Below are 18,035 nucleotides of genomic sequence, written 5' to 3' on the forward strand. Positions count from 1 at the left end.
GAATGTACCACATATATGTGCTGGGCAGGGGAGGGGAGGAGTGGGGTTTGACCTTCGACATACTTTACCCAGTTGTCTCAGCTGTAACATGATACTCCTTCTCAAAGTCAAGTGTAACCCAGCACCGGGATCCTTGTCAGTTGGGATGGGGTAGGGTAGGACAGGGCTTCCTCTGGGGGACCTTGAATAAGAGTTGTGCATCTGTGTTACCTGACACTGGAAGTGATATAAAAAAAGGTCAAGTGTGACGTGACAATGGAGCTCACTCAGTAATTTGCGTCAGAACCTGCTCTGAGCAGCTACTCATGGATATTGTGTCTTATGTGTACTTTCTCCTGTTTTCAAATCTGGTACATAATAATTTGTAAAATGCAGGCTCACCTAATTTCACTGAACTCTGTCTTAAAATCATAATCACACTGGATCTGAGTTACTTCTGCTTGCATTTGATAAGCATTGATTCAGTACTAACTGAAAAATCTGAAGAAAGCTAAAATATTTTGCATACGTGTTTACTAATTCAGTTCTTGGGTTTGCAATTATTCCCTGCATATATCTGATGAAAAACAGATTCTCTTCAACATGATCTGTTCATATTTCATGGCGGATCGTGCATCAAATCTTCATTCCTGAATTATGGTACTTTCCCCAAAGAACTAGATTACCTTTGAATGCCTTAGCTTGCTTTCACATAATGATCTGAACATTTCTTTGCAGTTTTAAATTTAAATAGTGTAAGATTTTTATTATATCAGTAATGAAGAATACATCTTGAACCTTACATTAGGCTTCTGTTTCAATTTTTACTTATTAAGAGTTGACATTTTTAAATCCAATTGTTGCTTAACGGTCTTGGAGCATGATGAAAAAGCTACGTCGTTATAGTAAGACAAATAAAAAATTAGTTTTTTGATTCACTTAAGAAGCCAGAGAAATATCGCTGACCCGGCCGAAGTGGCCGTGCGGTTCAAGGCGCTGCAGTCTGGAACCGCAAGACCGCAACGGTCGCAGGTTCGAATCCTGCCTCGGGCATGGATGTTTGTGATGTCCTTAGGTTAGTTAGGTTTAACTAGTTCTAAGTTCTAGGGGACTAATAACCTCAGCAGTTGAGTCCCATAGTGCTCAGAGCCATTTGAACCATTTGAAATATCGCTAATCTAATCCACTCCATGTAGTGAAATTAATTATTTTTTGAGACATGTCAGCACATATTTCGCTTGATGTATAATGCACTGCGTAGAATTAGTGTGACTGATCTTAGTTCGATAATAACTTTGATTTTGTAAGGCGTGGGGCAAAACCATGTTTTTCCTGTCATCAAAGCAGTTCCTCCTGTAGCTACAAGATTTAATTTTGACATAGGTGAACTGTATTTTTGCAGACAATAAAAACACAGTTAAATATATCCTGCCCTTCGTTATTATTGTACACTCGTAACGGATCCAAAAATTTCCCGTAAATATTACAATACATGTCGCTAGCACGAATAAACAACTATTATTCACCGATGACATTGTAATTCTGTCAGAGACAGCACAGGACTTGGAAGAGCAGTTGAACGGAATGGACAGTGTCTTGAAAGGAGGATATAAGATGAACATCCACAAAAGCAAAACGAGGATAATGAAATGTAATCAAATTAAATCGGGTGATGCTGAGGGAATTAGATTAGGAAATGAGACACTTAAAGTAGTAAAGGAGTTTTGCTATTTAGGGAGTAAAATAACTGATGATAGTCGAAGTAGAGAGGATATAAAATGTAGGCTGGCAATGGCAAGAAAAGCGTTTCTGAAGAAGAGAAATTTGTTAACATCGAGTATAGATTTAAGTGTCAGGAAGTCGTTTCTGAAAGTATTTGTATGGAGTGTAGCCATGTATGGAAGTGAAACATGGACGATAACTAGTGTGGACATGAAGAGAATAGAAGATTTCGAAATGTGGTGCTACAGAAGAATGCTGAAGATAAGGTGGGTAGATCACGTAACTAATGAGGAGGTATTGAATAGGATTGGGGAGAAGAGAAGTTTGTGGCACAACTTGACTAGAAGTAGGGATCGGTTGGTAGGACATGTTTTGAGGCATCAAGGGATCACAAATTTAGCATTGGAGGGCAGCGTGGAGGGTAAAAATCGTAGAGGGAGACCAAGAGATGAATACACTAAGCAGATTCAGAAGGATGTAGGTTGCAGTAGGTACTGGGAGATGAAGGAGCTTGCACAGGATAGAGTAGCATGGAGAGCTGCATCAAACCAGTCTCAGGACTGAAGACCACAACAACAACAACATTCGTCTACACTGTCGTTACAGGTAATGAAAAAGACATCGAGGCTAGATGATTTTGCTTTGGTCTGCATGCTTAAATTGTTAATGAATTAGCAATTCTTTCCACTAGTGTGTATGTAAACAGAAAAAGTTATGAGTGAGAGGTAATTAGATGTTCCGTAATGAAGTCACTGCCAGTAAAACTTGCGAATGTTTACCAACTCTAAAGGCGAGCTGTATGCGTGGTTCACCATCTTGTTGAAAATAACCGTTCAGTATTTCACTTAACACAAGTTCTCCTATGAATGGGTACAGAATGTCACTGCAGTATCGTTGTGCGTTTATTGTTTCGTTGAAAAACCCAGGCAGGCAAACAATCATACGGCACTGCGGAGAGACTTTTTGAACACCCCCTACATTAATTGAAACAAAATATTGGTTTTAGTTGCAGCTTGCGTTATTGTTAGTGGCACTCCAATACGCCTTCTTATGCTACGCTTCCAGAAGCAGCGGCGAAGGAAACTGTGGGATTCATCTGCTCTTTGCGCAGTGAATACTGAAAGAATAAGTCCACAATATGTTTGAAAAGCTATCCGTACACAAAAAAAGAACATCGTTGGCCGCCAAACACACGAGCGGGCCGCAAAGATATTCGTAGTCTGCCGCATGCGGCCCGCGAGCTGAAGTTTGAGACCCATGCTCTAAAGGCAGTTACTCAGATCCCTTTGTTTTATGTGGAAAATGTGTTCAGCAGAAAACCAGTGACTGTGAGACTTCGTCCATGGTGTGTGCTGCCGTATCTTACACTGACGGAAAAAAAATCGCAACACCAAGAAGGAGTTGTGCGACATAAAACGAAAGTTGGTAGGCATATTTCTACATCTGCAAGATGACATATATTGTAATTTCGTTCCAGTCGCATACGAGTAGCGCTTGTGGCACCAATATGAGGATGCAAATGTGGTTTGCTTTCAATACACGCTGTAACGGTCGGGAGAGATAGTTACCTTTGAGATTGGACGTGGTGAACTGATATTAGTCGAGCACGCATTTAAGGCGACAAAGACGCTATTATCAACACGCCACTGAGATTGAACGAGACCATGTAACAGGAGAAAAACTTGACAGGAATGTAGCCACTGTACACTATTACTGGCAGCGGTGATCACGAGAATGTACGGTCGCAAGAAGACCGGACTGCGGACAGCTACGTTGCACTACGGAGAGAGAAGACCATCGTGTTTGGCATTGGCTTTGGCGCATCGTGCAGCATCTGCAGCAGAAATGTGATCAGTAGCTGGTACCACAGTGACACAACGAATTGTTAGAAATCGTTTCCTTCAAGGACAGATCCGTGCTAGATGCGCTGTAGTTTGCATTCCACCAACCCTCAAACCACCGCCATTTGCGACTTGGGTGGTATCAAGCGCGAGCTCGTTAGAGGGCGGGGTGGAGGTCTGTTTTGTTATCTGATGAAAGCTGGGTCTGGTTCGGTGTCAGTGATGGCTGTGCGTTTGTTAGAAGCCGGACAGTTGATGGCTTGCAACGAATCTGTCTGCATGTTAGAAACACTGGACCTATACCAGGAATTATGGTCTGGGATGCGATTTCGCAGGAAACAGGGGTACTCTCGTGGCTATCCCATGCACACTAATTGCGCAGTTGTTCGTCAGTCTGGTGATCCGATATCTTGTGCCGCCATTCATGAACAGCATTCCAGGGAGTGTTTTCAAATGGTTCAAATGGCTCTGAGCACTATGGGACTTAACATCTGAGGTCATCAGTCCCCTAGAACTTAGAACTACTTAAACCTAACTAACCTAAGGACATCACACACATCCATGCCCGAGGCAGGATTCGAACCTGGGACCGTATCGATCGCGCGGTTCCAGACTGAAGCGCCTAGAACAGCTCGGCCACTCCGACCGGCTGGAGTGATTTCCAACAGGATAATTCTCGCCCATATACCGCTTTTGTAACCGTACATGCTCTACAGAGTGTCAACAAGCTGCCTTCGCCTGCTCAGTCATCAAATCTGGGACATCATCGTATGACACCTCCAGCGTTATCCACAAACAGGATTAACCGTTTCTGTATTGACCGACCAAGTGCAACAGGCGTCGAACTCCATCCAATAAACTGACATCCGGCACCCGTACAACGCAATGCATTGACGTCTGCATGATTGCATTCAACTTCCTGACAGTTACACCGGTTATTAATGTACAGCATTTCACATTTGAGGATCGCCGGAACAAAACCCGATATATCCACTTTTGCTGTATTCGCGTGTTTGAGCTATAGGGTGGAGAAACGGGAGTAATAATACATGCTGCCACAAAATAATTTTCAGCACAACGCAACATCAAGTGTTTTATGGTGAGTTTCTTCTTTTTGTAGCTTGTGGAGGCATTTAGAGATCACTATTTGTTACTTTCTGTATTAACAGCAAATGCGGATTTATCGGTTTTTGTTCCGGCGCTCCTCATTTGCAATTGCTTATCTCACTCTTACATTAACCTGGTATCTCGCAATGTTAATCACTTAAATGTGTTACCTAGACAAATTTATCCCCGAAATTACATTACTCTACATTAATTTCTTTTTGGTATTGTGTTTTTTTTTCGTCAGTACACCAAGAAGTCTCAATATCGAAGCTATGTTCAAAGGAAAGTAATATTTTCCAGAAATTGCATACGCCTTCAGGTGTTTTCGGCGTAGGTCGCTTTTTTAAGAGGCCAAGCCAGCCGAATTTTTCCGAACTGTGGCTTGAAGACTCGCAACGCAGTGCGCGTTCTCGGGATGAGTAGACAGTCACTAAGGTGCGCGTTATTTCAAAGATCCGGGATCTGAGACGCCTCATCAGTGACAGACAATTTCTCGGAATGCCCTAGCTGCAACCTGCTGAAACTCCTAGAAGCATCTCTGTGAGATGCGTTAAGATCAGATACGTACGGTAAGTATGTGCGAACTTACATATGTGGCCGGAAACAGCACCATGCAGGTGTTGATAGCGCCCACCGCCAACTGCATCATCGCCATAGGACTCATCACAATGTTCAGGAACCTCACCAGACTGCAACCAAAATAAACATGTTTGCATAAGTTATAAGAGAAATATCACCGAGGTGACAAAAGTCACGGGATGGCGACATGCACATGTACCAGACGCCGGTAGCATCGCGTACACAACGTATAAAAGGGCAGAGCATTGACGGAGCAGTCATTTCTCCTCAGCTGGTTCATGTGAATAGGTTTCCGACGTGATTATAGCCGCACGCCGGGAATTAACAGATTTTGAACACTGAATGGTAGCTGGAGCTAGCCGCAAGCGTCATTCCATTTCGGAAATCGTTATTGTTGTTGTTGTTGTTGTGGTCTTCAGTTCTGAGACTGGTTTGATGCAGCTCTCCATGCTACTCTATCCTGTGCAAGCTTCTTCATCTCCCAGTACCTACTGCAACCTACATCCTTCTGAATCTGCTTAGTGTATTCATCTCTTGGTCTCCCTCTACGATTTTTACCCTCCACGCTGCCCTCCAATGCTAAATTTGTGATCCCTTGATGCCTTAAAACATGTCCTACCAATCGATCCCTTCTTCTAGTCAAGTTGTGCCACAAACTTCTCCCCAATCCTATTCAATACCTCCTCATTAGTTACGTGATCTACCCACATAATCTTCAGCATTCTTCTGTAGCACCACATTTCGAAAGCTTCTATTCTCTTCTTGTCCAAACTGGTTATCGTCCATGTTTCACTTCCATACATGGCTACACTCCATACAAATACTTTCAGAAACGACTTCCTGACACTTAAACCTATACTCGATGTTAACAAATTTCTCTTCTTCAGAAACGATTTCCTTGCCATTGCCAGTCTACATTTTATATCCTCTCTACTTCGACCATCATCAGTTATTTTGCTCCCCAAATAGCAAAACTCCTTTACTACTTTAAGTGTCTCATTTCCTAATCTAATCCCCTCAGCATCACCCGATTTAATTTGACTACATTCCATTATCCTCGTTTTGCTTTTGTTGATGTTCATCTTATATCCTCCTTTCAAGACACTGTTCATACCATTCAACTGCTCTTCCAAGTCCTTTGCTGTCTCTGACAGAATTACAATGTCATCGGCGAACCTCAAAGTTTTTACTTCTTCTCCATGAATTTTAATACCTACTCCGAATTTTTCTTTTGTTTCCTTTACTGCTTGCTCAATATACAGATTGAATAACATCGGGGAGAGGCTACAACCCTGTCTCACTCCTTTCCCAACCACTGCTTCCCTTTCATGCCCCTCGACTCTTATAACTGCCATCTGGTTTCTGTACAAATTGTAAATAGCCTTTCGCTCCCTGTATTTTACCCCTGCCACCTTTAGAATTTGAAAGAGAGTATTCCAGTTAACGTTGTCAAAAGCTTTCTCTAAGTCTACAAATGCTAGAAACGTAGGTTTGCCTTTTCTTAATCTTTCTTCTAAGATAAGTCGTAAGGTTAGTATTGCCTCACGTGTTCCAACATTTCTACGGAATCCAAACTGATCTTCCCCGAGGTCCGCTTCTACCAGTTTTTCCATTCGTCTGTAAAGAATTCGCGTTAGTATTTTGCAGCTGTGACTTATTAAACTGATAGTTCGGTAATTTTCACATCTGTCAACACCTGCTTTCTTTGGTATTGGAATTATTATATTCTTCTTGAAGTCTGTGGGTATTTCGCCTGTCTCATACATCTTGCTCACCAGATGGTAGAGTTTTGTCATGACTGGCTCTCCCAAGGCCGTCAGTAGTTCTAATGGAATGTTGTCTACTTCCGGGGCCTTGTTTCGACTCAGGCCTTTCAGTGCTCTGTCAAACTCTTCACGCAGTATCTTATCTCCCATTTCATCTTCATCTACATCCTCTTCCATTTCCATAATATTGTCCTCAAGTACATCGCCCTTGTATAAACCCTCTATATACTCCTTCCACCTTTCTGCCTTCCCTTCTTTGCTTAGAACTGGGTTTCCATCTGAGCTCTTGATATTCATACAAGTGGTTCTCTTCTCTCCAAAGGTCTCTTTAATTATCCTGTAGGCAGTATCTATCTTACGCCTAGTGAGACAAGCCTCTACATCCTTACATTTGTCCTCTAGCCATCCCTGCTTAGCCATTTTGCACTTCCTGTCGATCTCATTTTTGAGACGTTTGTATTCCTTTTTGCCTGCTTCATTTACTGCATTTTTATATTTTCTCCTTTCATCAGTTAAATTCAATATTTCTTCTGTTACCCAAGGATTTCTATTAGCCCTCGTCTTTTAACCTACTTGATCCTCTGCTGCCTTCACTACTTCATCCCTCAGAGCTAGCCATTCTTCTTCTACTGTATTTCTTTCCCCCATTCCTGTCAATTGTTCCCTTATGCTCTCCCTGAAACTCTGTACAACCTCTGGTTCTTTCAGTTTATCCAGGTGCCATCTCCTTAAATTCCCACCTTTTTGCAGTTTCTTCAGTTTCAATCTGCAGTTCATAACCAATAGATTATTGTCAGAATCCACATCTGCCCCTGGAAATGTCTTACAACTTAAAACCTGCTTCCTAAATCTCTGTCTTACCATTATATAATCTATCTGATACCTTTTAGTATCTCCAGGATTCTTCCAGGTATACAACCTTCTTTTATGATTCTTGAACCAAGTGTTAGCTATGATTAAGTTATGCTCTGTGCAAAATTCTACCAGGCGGCTTCCTCTTTCATTTCTTAGCCCCAATCCATATTCATCTACTACGTTTCCTTCTCTCCCTTTTACTACTACCGCATTCCAGTCACCCATGACTATTATATTTTCATCACCCTTCACTATCTGAATAATTTCTTTTATTTCATCATACATTTCTTCAATTTCTTCGTCATCTGCAGAGCTAGTTGGCATATAAACTTGTACTACTGTAGTAGGCATGGGCTTTGTGTCTATCTTGGCCACAATAATGCTTCACTATGCTGTTTGTAGTAGCTAACCCGCACTCCTATTTTTTTATTCATTATTAAACCTACTCCTGCATTACCCCCATTTGATTTTGTATTTATAAGCCTGTAATCACCTGACCAAAAGTCTTGTTCCTCCTGCCACCGAACTTCACTAATTCCCACTATATCTAACTTTAACCAATCCATTTCCCTTTTTAAATTTTCTAACCTACCTGCCCGATTAAGGGATCTGACATTCCACGCTCCGATCCGTAGAATGCCAGTTTTCTTTCTCCTGATCGTTAGGGAATTCAATATTCCGAAAGCCACAGTGTCAAGAATGTGTCGAGAATACCAAATTTCAGGCATTAGCTCTCACCACAAACAACGCAGTGGCCGACGGCCTTCAGTTAACGACCGAGAACAGCAGCTTTTGCTAAGAGTTGTCAGAGCTAACAGACAAAAAACTCTGCGTGAAATAACCGCAGAAAAGAATGTGGGACATGCGACGAACATATCCGTTACGACAGTGCGGTGAAATTCGGCGTTAATGGTTTATGGCAGCAGACGACCGACGGGAGTGCCTTTGCTAACAGCACGACATCGCCTGCAGCGCCTCTCCTGGGCTCCTGACCATATCGATTGGATCCTAGAAGAATGGAAGACCGTGGTCTGGTCAGATGAGTTGAGATTTCAGTTGATAAGAGCTGATGGTAGCTCTCGAGTGTGGCGCAACCATGTCAACAAGCCAAAGCTAGTAGTGGCTCTGTAATGGTTTTATTTTTATTTTACACATCGAGTTCCGTAGGACCAAATTGAGGAGCGAATCTCCAAGATCATGGAACGTGTCAGTACATGAAATTACAACATAAAAGTAATAACAGATAAAATAAAGTGTTTATGAACCCAAAAAAAAGACAAGCCATAAGTTTACGTAAACGCAACCAACAATATAAAACAAGACTCAGCTTAATTTTTCAAGGAACTCCTCGGCAGAACAGAAGGAGTGATCTATGAGGAAACTCTTCAGTTACGATTTGAAAGTCCGTGGATTACAGCTAAGATTTTCGAATTCTTGTGGTAAGTTACTGAAAATGGATGCAGCAGTATAATGCACACCTTTCTGCACAAGAGTCAAGGAAGTACGCTCCAAATGCAAATTGGATTTCTGCCTAGTATTAACCGAGTGAAAGCTGCTAAGTCTTGGGAATAAGGTGATACTGTTAACAAGAAACGATAGTAAAGCATATATGTCTTGAGAGGCCAATGTCAGAATACCCAGACTAATGAACAGGGGTCGACAAGAGGTTCGCGTAATTACACCACTTATTGCCTGAACCGCCCGTTTCTGAGTCAAAGACATCCTTTGAGAATGAGAAGAGTTACGCCAAAATATACCATACGTCATGAATGAAAATAAGCAAAGTGAACTACTTTTCCTGTCGAACTATCACTTATTTCAGATACCGTACGAATAGTAAAAATGGCAGCAGTAAATAATTGAGCAAGAACCTGAACGTGGGATTTCCACAACATTTTACTGTCTATCTGAAGACCTAGAAATTTGAACTGTTCAGTTTCACTAATCATACGCCAGTTCTGTGGAATTAAAACGTCCGCTTTTGTTGAATTATGTGTTAGAAACAGCAGAAACTGAGTCTTACTGTGATTTAGCGTTAATTTGTTTTCTACAAACCTTGAACTTATGTCATGAACTGCACTATTTGAAACAGAGCCAATGTTGCACACAACGTTCTTTACTACCAGGCTAGTGTCAGCAGCAAACGGAAATATTTCAGAGTTACTCGTAATACTAGAGGGCATATCATTTATATAAACAAGGATCAGGAATGGCCCCAGCACTGATCCCCACTGATCCCCACTCCGACCCTACGTCATAGCCCTTCTCAACACTGTGAACAATGACCTTTGCTGTCTTTTGTTAAGGTAAGAGGCCAACCAACTGTGACCTACTCTCCATATATCATAATGATCCAACTTCGGGAGCAATATTTTGTGATCAAAACTGGTCTGTGTTTACATGATATGGTTCAAATGGCTCTAGGCATTATGGGACTTAACATGTGAGATCTTCAGTCCCCTAGACTTAGAACGACTTAAACCTAAGTAACCTAAGGACATCACACACATCCATGCCCGAGGCAGGATTTGAACCTACGACCGTAGCAGCCTCGCGGTTCCGGACTGAAGCGCCTAGAACCGCGCGGCCACAGCTGCCGGCTTACATGACATTGGGTGGGCCCTCTGCTCTGGTCCAAATGAACTGACAATTGACTGGAAATGCTTATGTTCGACTACTTGGAAACTATTTGCAACAATTATGGACTTCGTATTCCTAAATAACGATGTCATGTCATCGGGCCACAGTTGTTCGCGATTGGTTTGAAGAACATCCTGGACAATTCGAGCGAATGATTTGGCCACTCGGCCGACATGAATCCTATCCAACATTTGTGAGACATAAAGCAGAGGCCAGTCCGTCCACAAAATACTGCCCCGGCAACACTTTCGCAATTATGAACGGATACGGAGACAGCATGGCTCAGTATTTCTGCTGGGGACATCCAATGACGCGTTAAGACTATGCCACGTCGAGATTCTGCACAACGCCAGGCAAAAGAAGGTCTAACAGTATATTACAAGGTATCCCGTGACTTTCGTCACCTCAGTGCAAAGGTGAAGTTCTCCTCAACACAAAGGTTGATTTGAACAACGTACTGCTTAATTAGGCTTTTAATTATTAGATGTGGTAGTCGTTTCCTTCTTTCGACCTTTGAATAGACTTACACAATCAGTTACAGGAGGACATAACGTTACTTCGAAATACACTGCAATTTGGAATTTATCACGTTTACAAAGTAAGTAATGCGACAGAAAAAAGTCTTGGGACCTTCTTGCAATGTACGCTGTCGGAATTTCAAGTGTAAACCTCTCGGTGATGCACGAAGCTTTTCTTGTAGCGTCTGCGATTGGACTTTCCTGAGCTTCTATGAGACGCCCTCGCGCCGACTAAATGATCCGGTGACTACGTGTGGTGTTATTCGTTGGGTCTTTTCTATCTCTTCTATAAATTCAACCTGATAAGGTTCCCTGGCTGATGAGCAATACTCAAGAATCGGCCTTAAAAGTGTTTCCTAGATATTTCCTTCTCGGACAAAAATTTCCTTGAGATTATTCCAATGGATGCTGTACCGCCATCTGCGTTTCCTACAGCGTCATTCCACTTCTGGTTGTCCCGGACAGTAACTACTGGATATTTTATGGTTGTCACTGTCTCCTGTTATTTATCACCAATAGCATAGTCCAACAGCAAACAATCTCTTTGCCCAATCCAAGCGCAGAATATTGAAGTTATATACGTTCTAGATTTTCTAATGAACTTTTATTATTTTCTTATGGAGTTCCATAGTTAATTAAACATTGTAAATTGGAAACGCTTTGACACACAAAATTTTTTTCTGCTAAGTGTTACTGGGAGGCCGACTCCGAATAGAGCTGTGGTCATCAAATTTTTTTGCTTAAGAGCCAATGTTGACATTGTAGGGCGACTCTTCGGACCGGGGGATATAAAACGGCCACTCGAAGAGCAATTCAGTTTTCACCAAATCATGGTTACTGATAGGAACTTACCACTTACACATCTAGAATCTAGATATTATAAGGTTTCATAACAAATATTTTAAGCAAAAAAGAAAATAATATGTTTAAACTACATATATGTTTCTGAAGGCTTGCATGGAGACAAATTTTCCTTATCTCAGCGGGTGCTGTGGGTCTGCCAGTGCAACGTGATGTCAAGATTTTTCCTGATTTCCGGGCACGTCTTCTGGGCATCTTCACAGCTAGTATCCGAAAGAATACCGAGCAGCTTCAGCAGACCATTTTCATTCGGATTTTTGTATTAGGCCAGATGTAACAGAACAGAGACGGTATTAAAACTTAATTGATTCAAAACTGTGTCGAGGGAATGAAATGTCGTTTGATAGTTTTATATATAAAAGGGTTCAGAATTCAGTTTATCTATAGTATTACGCGTGTTTTTAGAAAGTACTGCTGACCAGACATTTCCTTCACAACTGACCGTATCGTTTTAATTTTACCCTGTGAATAAGTTATTCTATTGGCGCACCACTTAGTCTTTGCCTTCCTAATAACATTTTTAAGCACCTTACAATACGGTTTGTACTGGGCAGCTGTAGCTTCATCGTGACTACTTCTAACATTTTGATATAATTCCCGCTTTGTTCTACATGATATCCTTATCCCACTAGTCAGCCGCCCAGGCTTCCTTTTACTGCTAGTACTCATTTAGAACGCTCTAATGGAATGCAACTCTCAAGGAGCAACAGAAATGTCTTAAGGAAAGCATTATATTTGACAGCTATGTTATCGGTACTATAAACATCGTGCCACTGTTTTTCCTTGATGAGTTTTAAAAAACTCTCTATTGCCGTTGGATTAACTTTTCTACATAGTTTGAAATTATATGTGACATTAGTTTGAGTACAAAAGCCTTTTAGTGTTAAAATTTGTGCATCATGGTCTGAAAGGTCATCACTCTTTTACTAACAGAATGCCAATCTAGTTATGGAGAATGATTAAAAATACTGTCTATGGCTGTGCTACTGTTTGCCTGCACCCTAGCTGGAAAAAACACGTCTGCATCAGATCATATGAATTTAGGAGATCAACCAACATCCTTTTTCTTGCACAATCATATACAAAATTAATATTGAAGTCACCACATATAACTAATTTCTTGTACTTCCTATAAAGTGAACCAAGAACCCTCTATAGCTTGAGCAGAAATGGTCTGAAGTCAGAGTTAGGGGACCTATAAACAACAAACTTAGAAGTTTAGTTTCATTAAATATGGACTCAAATGGAATATTGTGTTTTACGTACATGGCCACTCTGCCACCCCGCAAGGAACTCCTTGAGAAACAGCCAGCTAATCTTTATCCTGGTAAGGAAAGCCTCTGAACTGTCAAATTATTTAAGTGGTGCTCCGATATACCAATAATTTCAGATTCAACATCTATAAGCAGTTCACTGACTTTATCTCTTGTTAGATCGCTTACTACTGCTACAGTGGCAGGTTATCAAGATTTTGTGAGTTGGAACGTGGTGTTACAGTCGACGCACGAGCGATGGGACACAGCATCTCCGTGGTAGCGATGAAGTGGGGATTTTCCCGTATGACTATTTCACGACTGTACCGTGAATGTCAGGAGTCCAATAACATCAAGTCTCCGACATCGCTGCGGCCGGAAAAATATCCTGCAAGAACGGGACCAACGACGACTGAAGAGAATCGTTCAACGTGACAGAAGTGCAACCCTTCCGCAAACTGCTGCAGATTTCAATGCTGGGCCATCAAGAAGCGAAGCATTCAACGAAGCATCATCGATATGGGCTTTCGGAGCCGTAGGCCCACTCGTGCACCATTTGTGACACAAAGCTTTACGCCTCTCCTGGACCCATTAGCACCCACATTGGACAGTTGATGACTTTTAACATGTTGTCTGGTCTGAGGAGTCTCGTTTCAAATTGTATCTAGCAGATGGACGCGTACGGGTCTGGAGACAACCTCATGAATCCATGGGCCCTCTATGTCAGCAGGGGACTGTTCAAGCTGGTAGAGGCTCTGTAATGATGTGGGCCGTGTGCAGTTGGAGTGATGTGGGACCCTTGACTCGTCTAGATACGATCTGATAGGTGACACGTCACCTGCATCCATTCAGGTCCATTGTGCATTCCGACGGACTTGGATAATTCCAGCAGGACAATACCACAACCCAAACGTCTAGAATTGCTACATACTGGCTCACTTCCGCTGCCCACCAGACTCCCCAGACGTGATCATTATTGAGCATATCTGGTATGCCTTGTAATGTGAAGTTCAGAAGAGATCTCCACCCCCTCGTACTCTTACTGACTTATGGACAGCCCTGCACGATTCATGGTGTCAATTCCTTCCAGCACTACTTCATACATGTGTCGAGTCCATGAAACGTCGTGTTGCGGCTGTTCTGCGTGCTCTCGAGGACCCTACCTGATATTATGCAGGTGTACCAGTTTCTTTGGCTCTTCATGTAGTTCGGCGTGTTTCTGTTTATCAGGCTATGTGTTAGCTTACTAGTTTTCCGAAGGCCTGCAACTGTTCAGCACAGAATACTGTGCTGTGCAGTGTGTGCTGCAGAGTGTCTGGTTTACTTCACCTGTCACAGGCGTCTGTCCTGACTAGGTGTGTGTCTGTTAGTTTTTCATTTGTCGGTATCGTCCTGTTGACAACCTTGTACGACGTACTCCGGATTTCTGGTGGTAAAAAACGCTTTGAGACGGTTTACCATACTACATTTCACAGGTATTGCGGAGATTGGATATTTTTGACTCAGTGGTTTTCTTGAGTGGATTTCCTCTGACTTGGACATATATTTTCTGTGCACCTCTAAAATCAATACCTCTTATGTAGCTCTTTTACACCAATCATCAAACCTTTGCAGATCTTCCTGCATTTTACATACATAGTTCCACAAGAAAGTGTACGCCGTTGTCTGTATGAAATAAAAGACACTAGTATAAATATAAGTTTACATGAAAATACATGTTATTACTAATTGAACAATTACCTAATAGTTAATCCAGTCACCACCTTATAGATTATAGCTTCGAACCTTTTTGGCGTGCTTTGATGTCTATGCTGACCTGAACCTGATGGAACTCTTATGAATTCCTATCGTTCTCCAGCTATGTGCTCACAATCGACCATCCCGTAACTGACGGGAATTCCCTGTTTGTGGCTGGAAGACCAAATTCTGTATATTATTATCATTATTATTATATTTCGTAATATTTATCTGTGCAAAAATAGTCTGTAGTTCTGTATTTTTCCTTATTCTTCATCTTCCTTCCTCTCTCACCGCCCCAAATATCTTTCACAAAATCTTCGTTACCCATCTCAATAACCAGCCTTCCTCCTATGTGCCCACCACCCAGCATTTCTATCCGTACATTACTATAGGTCTCAATATAGTCAAATATATTAGGATTTTTGGATTCCCGCTAACATTTCTGGACTTGAATACAATCTGCAAGGTATAATAACATCGCTTTCCACTTACTGTCCTTTCTTGAATTTCTGCTGCTGTGCTATTACCATCTGTTCTCATCGAGCCAAGATATTTAAACATTTCCACTCTTTGGTACTCTTTCCCATTTATTTTTATTGAAGTCTCTCCTCTACCCCCACCAGGATCTCCCATCGTCATCTATTTTGTTTTAACTATGTTAACTTCCAGTTCCAATTTTCCGCGCAGCTATCTCCATTGCAGCATAATTATCCTTCAAGGCTTTGATATTCCTTGCAGTTAATGTTACATGATCAGTGTATGTGACCACCTAGGCCTTCCGCTTAAATATGGTTCCTCTTGTGGTTTGTTGGTATTTGCCGAATTACCTTCTCTAGTGCTAAGTTAAAGAGCAGCGGGAGAGTATGTCTCCCCGCCGCAGCGCCCTCCCCACATTCAATTCTCCTGACAACTCTTGCTCCGTTCTGAACTTTCATACTGTTGCTTTCATGGTCATTTGACTCAGCCTCACTCATTTTAGCGAGATTCTAAAATACTTTGCTTGTTCTATTTATAAAATTTCTCTAGCAATTGTTTCAGTAAAGAAATCTGGTCTATTGTCAATCTATTTCTCCTAAAACCAGCTTGATAATCTACGTGTATCATTTCCATCAGGTATTCTAGCCGAGAGGTTAAAATCTTACTATACAGCTTAAACGTTGTATCTAACAAGGAGACGGCACGACCGTGGGGACGGGGATTTGTCCGCAATTTTGTGTGGTGAAAGAGGACCCCTAACATCTCACGTGGTTAAAATATTAGGACGCACTACTCGGAAAATCCCGAGAAAAATCGATCCAAAGTTTCTTAGGTGCCGTATGAGTATAAAATGTTAGTCCACTGCCGATCCGCCGTTTTTCCTACATGGTTAGCGTTTGGACCATTATGTCAGAGGTCTCGGATTCGATTCCTCATCCAGCACATTTTTTTTCTTCTGTTGCTTGCAAAATTGCAGCGCATTGTTACAGGAGAATCGTGAACTTAATTCCCGGGAAGATTGTACAAAAATTCATTCTATAATGCACCATCAATTATCGTCACCAATATTCCGAGACATGATTCAATATTCCTGGTTTGCCTCAAAATTATCAGAAACTCAAAACATTTTCGTAAATGTTAATGGGGCATGTTTTTGTACAGATTTATTGCAAACGCCCTGTGACTGTAAAAAATCAGTTTTCGTATGTTGCGCAAGATATTGCAAAAACTACTGCTTTATTTGTTTTTACGATAATTACCACTGCGGTTCTTGCTTATAATTATTATATGTATATAAATTGAATGTTTCCCAATCGACTTTGTTATTCCGATTAAAACCCCAATGTTTCTCCTCATATACCTTACAATGAAAAATGGAAAACTCACTGCCATGAATTGTGTTGTTGGACAAAAAGAAAATAATTTTTATTCAATAATGTAACTAATTTGTTAAAGATAATGTAGGTTTGGGAAACTTTCTGAATAATTGGTGGAATAACAAAAGAAAATGAAACAGAAGGAAAAAAAAGTGTCGGAGGAGGAATCGAACTCGAGTCCGTTGGCGTAAGAGTCCAAGCCCTAAACATCTAGGCCAGACGGCGCCTCGGTAATGTACTACGGCACTTAAGAAACTTTGGATCGATTTTTCCCGGGATTTTCCGGGTAGTGCGTCCTAATATTTTAACCACGTGAGGTGTTAGGGGTCCTCCTTCAGCACACAAAATTTCGGACAAATCCCAGGCCCCACGGTCGTGCCGTCTCCTTGTAAGAGAGTAATACCGCGGTAATTGCTGCACTCTGCTTATCGCCTTTATTATGTAGTGCGCAGATTGTTCCCCATTCTCCAGTCCTTAGGCACTTGTTCATTTATCCGTATTTCCTTTATTAGTTAACAGACGTCTTCTCCTACTGCTTTATTATTCTTTAAGTTTTTAATTGCATTCTTCACTTCATCTAAGTTCGGTGATAGTACTTCGACAAAAAATAGCAGAGAAGCCCCTCCCCCTGCCCGCAAAGGGGCATCATGTTAAAACGATGTAGCCCAACAATAGCCTAGATAATCGTCTCGGTTTGGCGAGAGAGTGAATCCACAAGTTTTTTCAAGAATTCCGTATTCAGCTGGATTCCGTATCCACTGATTCATCAGTTAGAGCAGGGCCGGCGACGGCGAGCCAAATTTCACGCATGGAGGGTGTGTGGGCCACGGGCGAGCCAAGTCCCAGCCCGTCCCGGCTTTCGGAAGTACTCGGAGCAGCGCGACATTTCAGACAGCATTTTAGATCCTGAGGATAATGGGCAAGGGGTACGACATTTGTAGTGTGTGGACAAACTGAGAATTTGGGTCTGGCGGGAGGCATGTTAGGGTAGTTTGTGCAACTGCGATGACTACTGCGTCCAGTTGGCTCAAAGGTCAGAGCATCTGCCTAGTAAGCATCGGGCATGGGTTCGAATCCCAGCCCTTCACAAATTCTCAACTTTCATCATTGATTTCAATCAATGCCCGCTCGCAACCAAGGTCTTTAGTTCCTTTGTGTCCTATTTCATTCAGTATTGCTGTGTGGCGTTTTTTCGGTCGGTACAGCTTTCGTAAGTTCGGCAGAATCGTGGTGTCAGCGCTGTTTAGCCTCCACCTTTTGTTCGTGCTGTGAAGGACGCTCTCAGGTCCAGTGGCTGCACAAAATGGCAGCTAGCGATCTG

At 41.9% G+C, this 18,035-nt stretch overlaps 1 protein-coding gene across 1 annotated transcript in view; it reads right to left on the bottom strand.

The window, feature by feature from the left end:
- LOC126260315 (odorant receptor Or2-like) overlaps positions 1-18,035 on the bottom strand; it is a 77,280-nt gene that overhangs the window by 15,893 nt on the left and 43,352 nt on the right. The window contains exon 2 of the mRNA XM_049957640.1: positions 5,239-5,338. Within this exon, the coding sequence (XP_049813597.1) occupies positions 5,239-5,338 (100 nt within the window). The remainder of the gene's footprint in view (positions 1-5,238; positions 5,339-18,035) is intronic.

This window comes from Schistocerca nitens, chromosome 5 (genome assembly GCF_023898315.1).
Source record: "Schistocerca nitens isolate TAMUIC-IGC-003100 chromosome 5, iqSchNite1.1, whole genome shotgun sequence".
NCBI lineage: Eukaryota > Metazoa > Arthropoda > Insecta > Orthoptera > Acrididae > Schistocerca > Schistocerca nitens.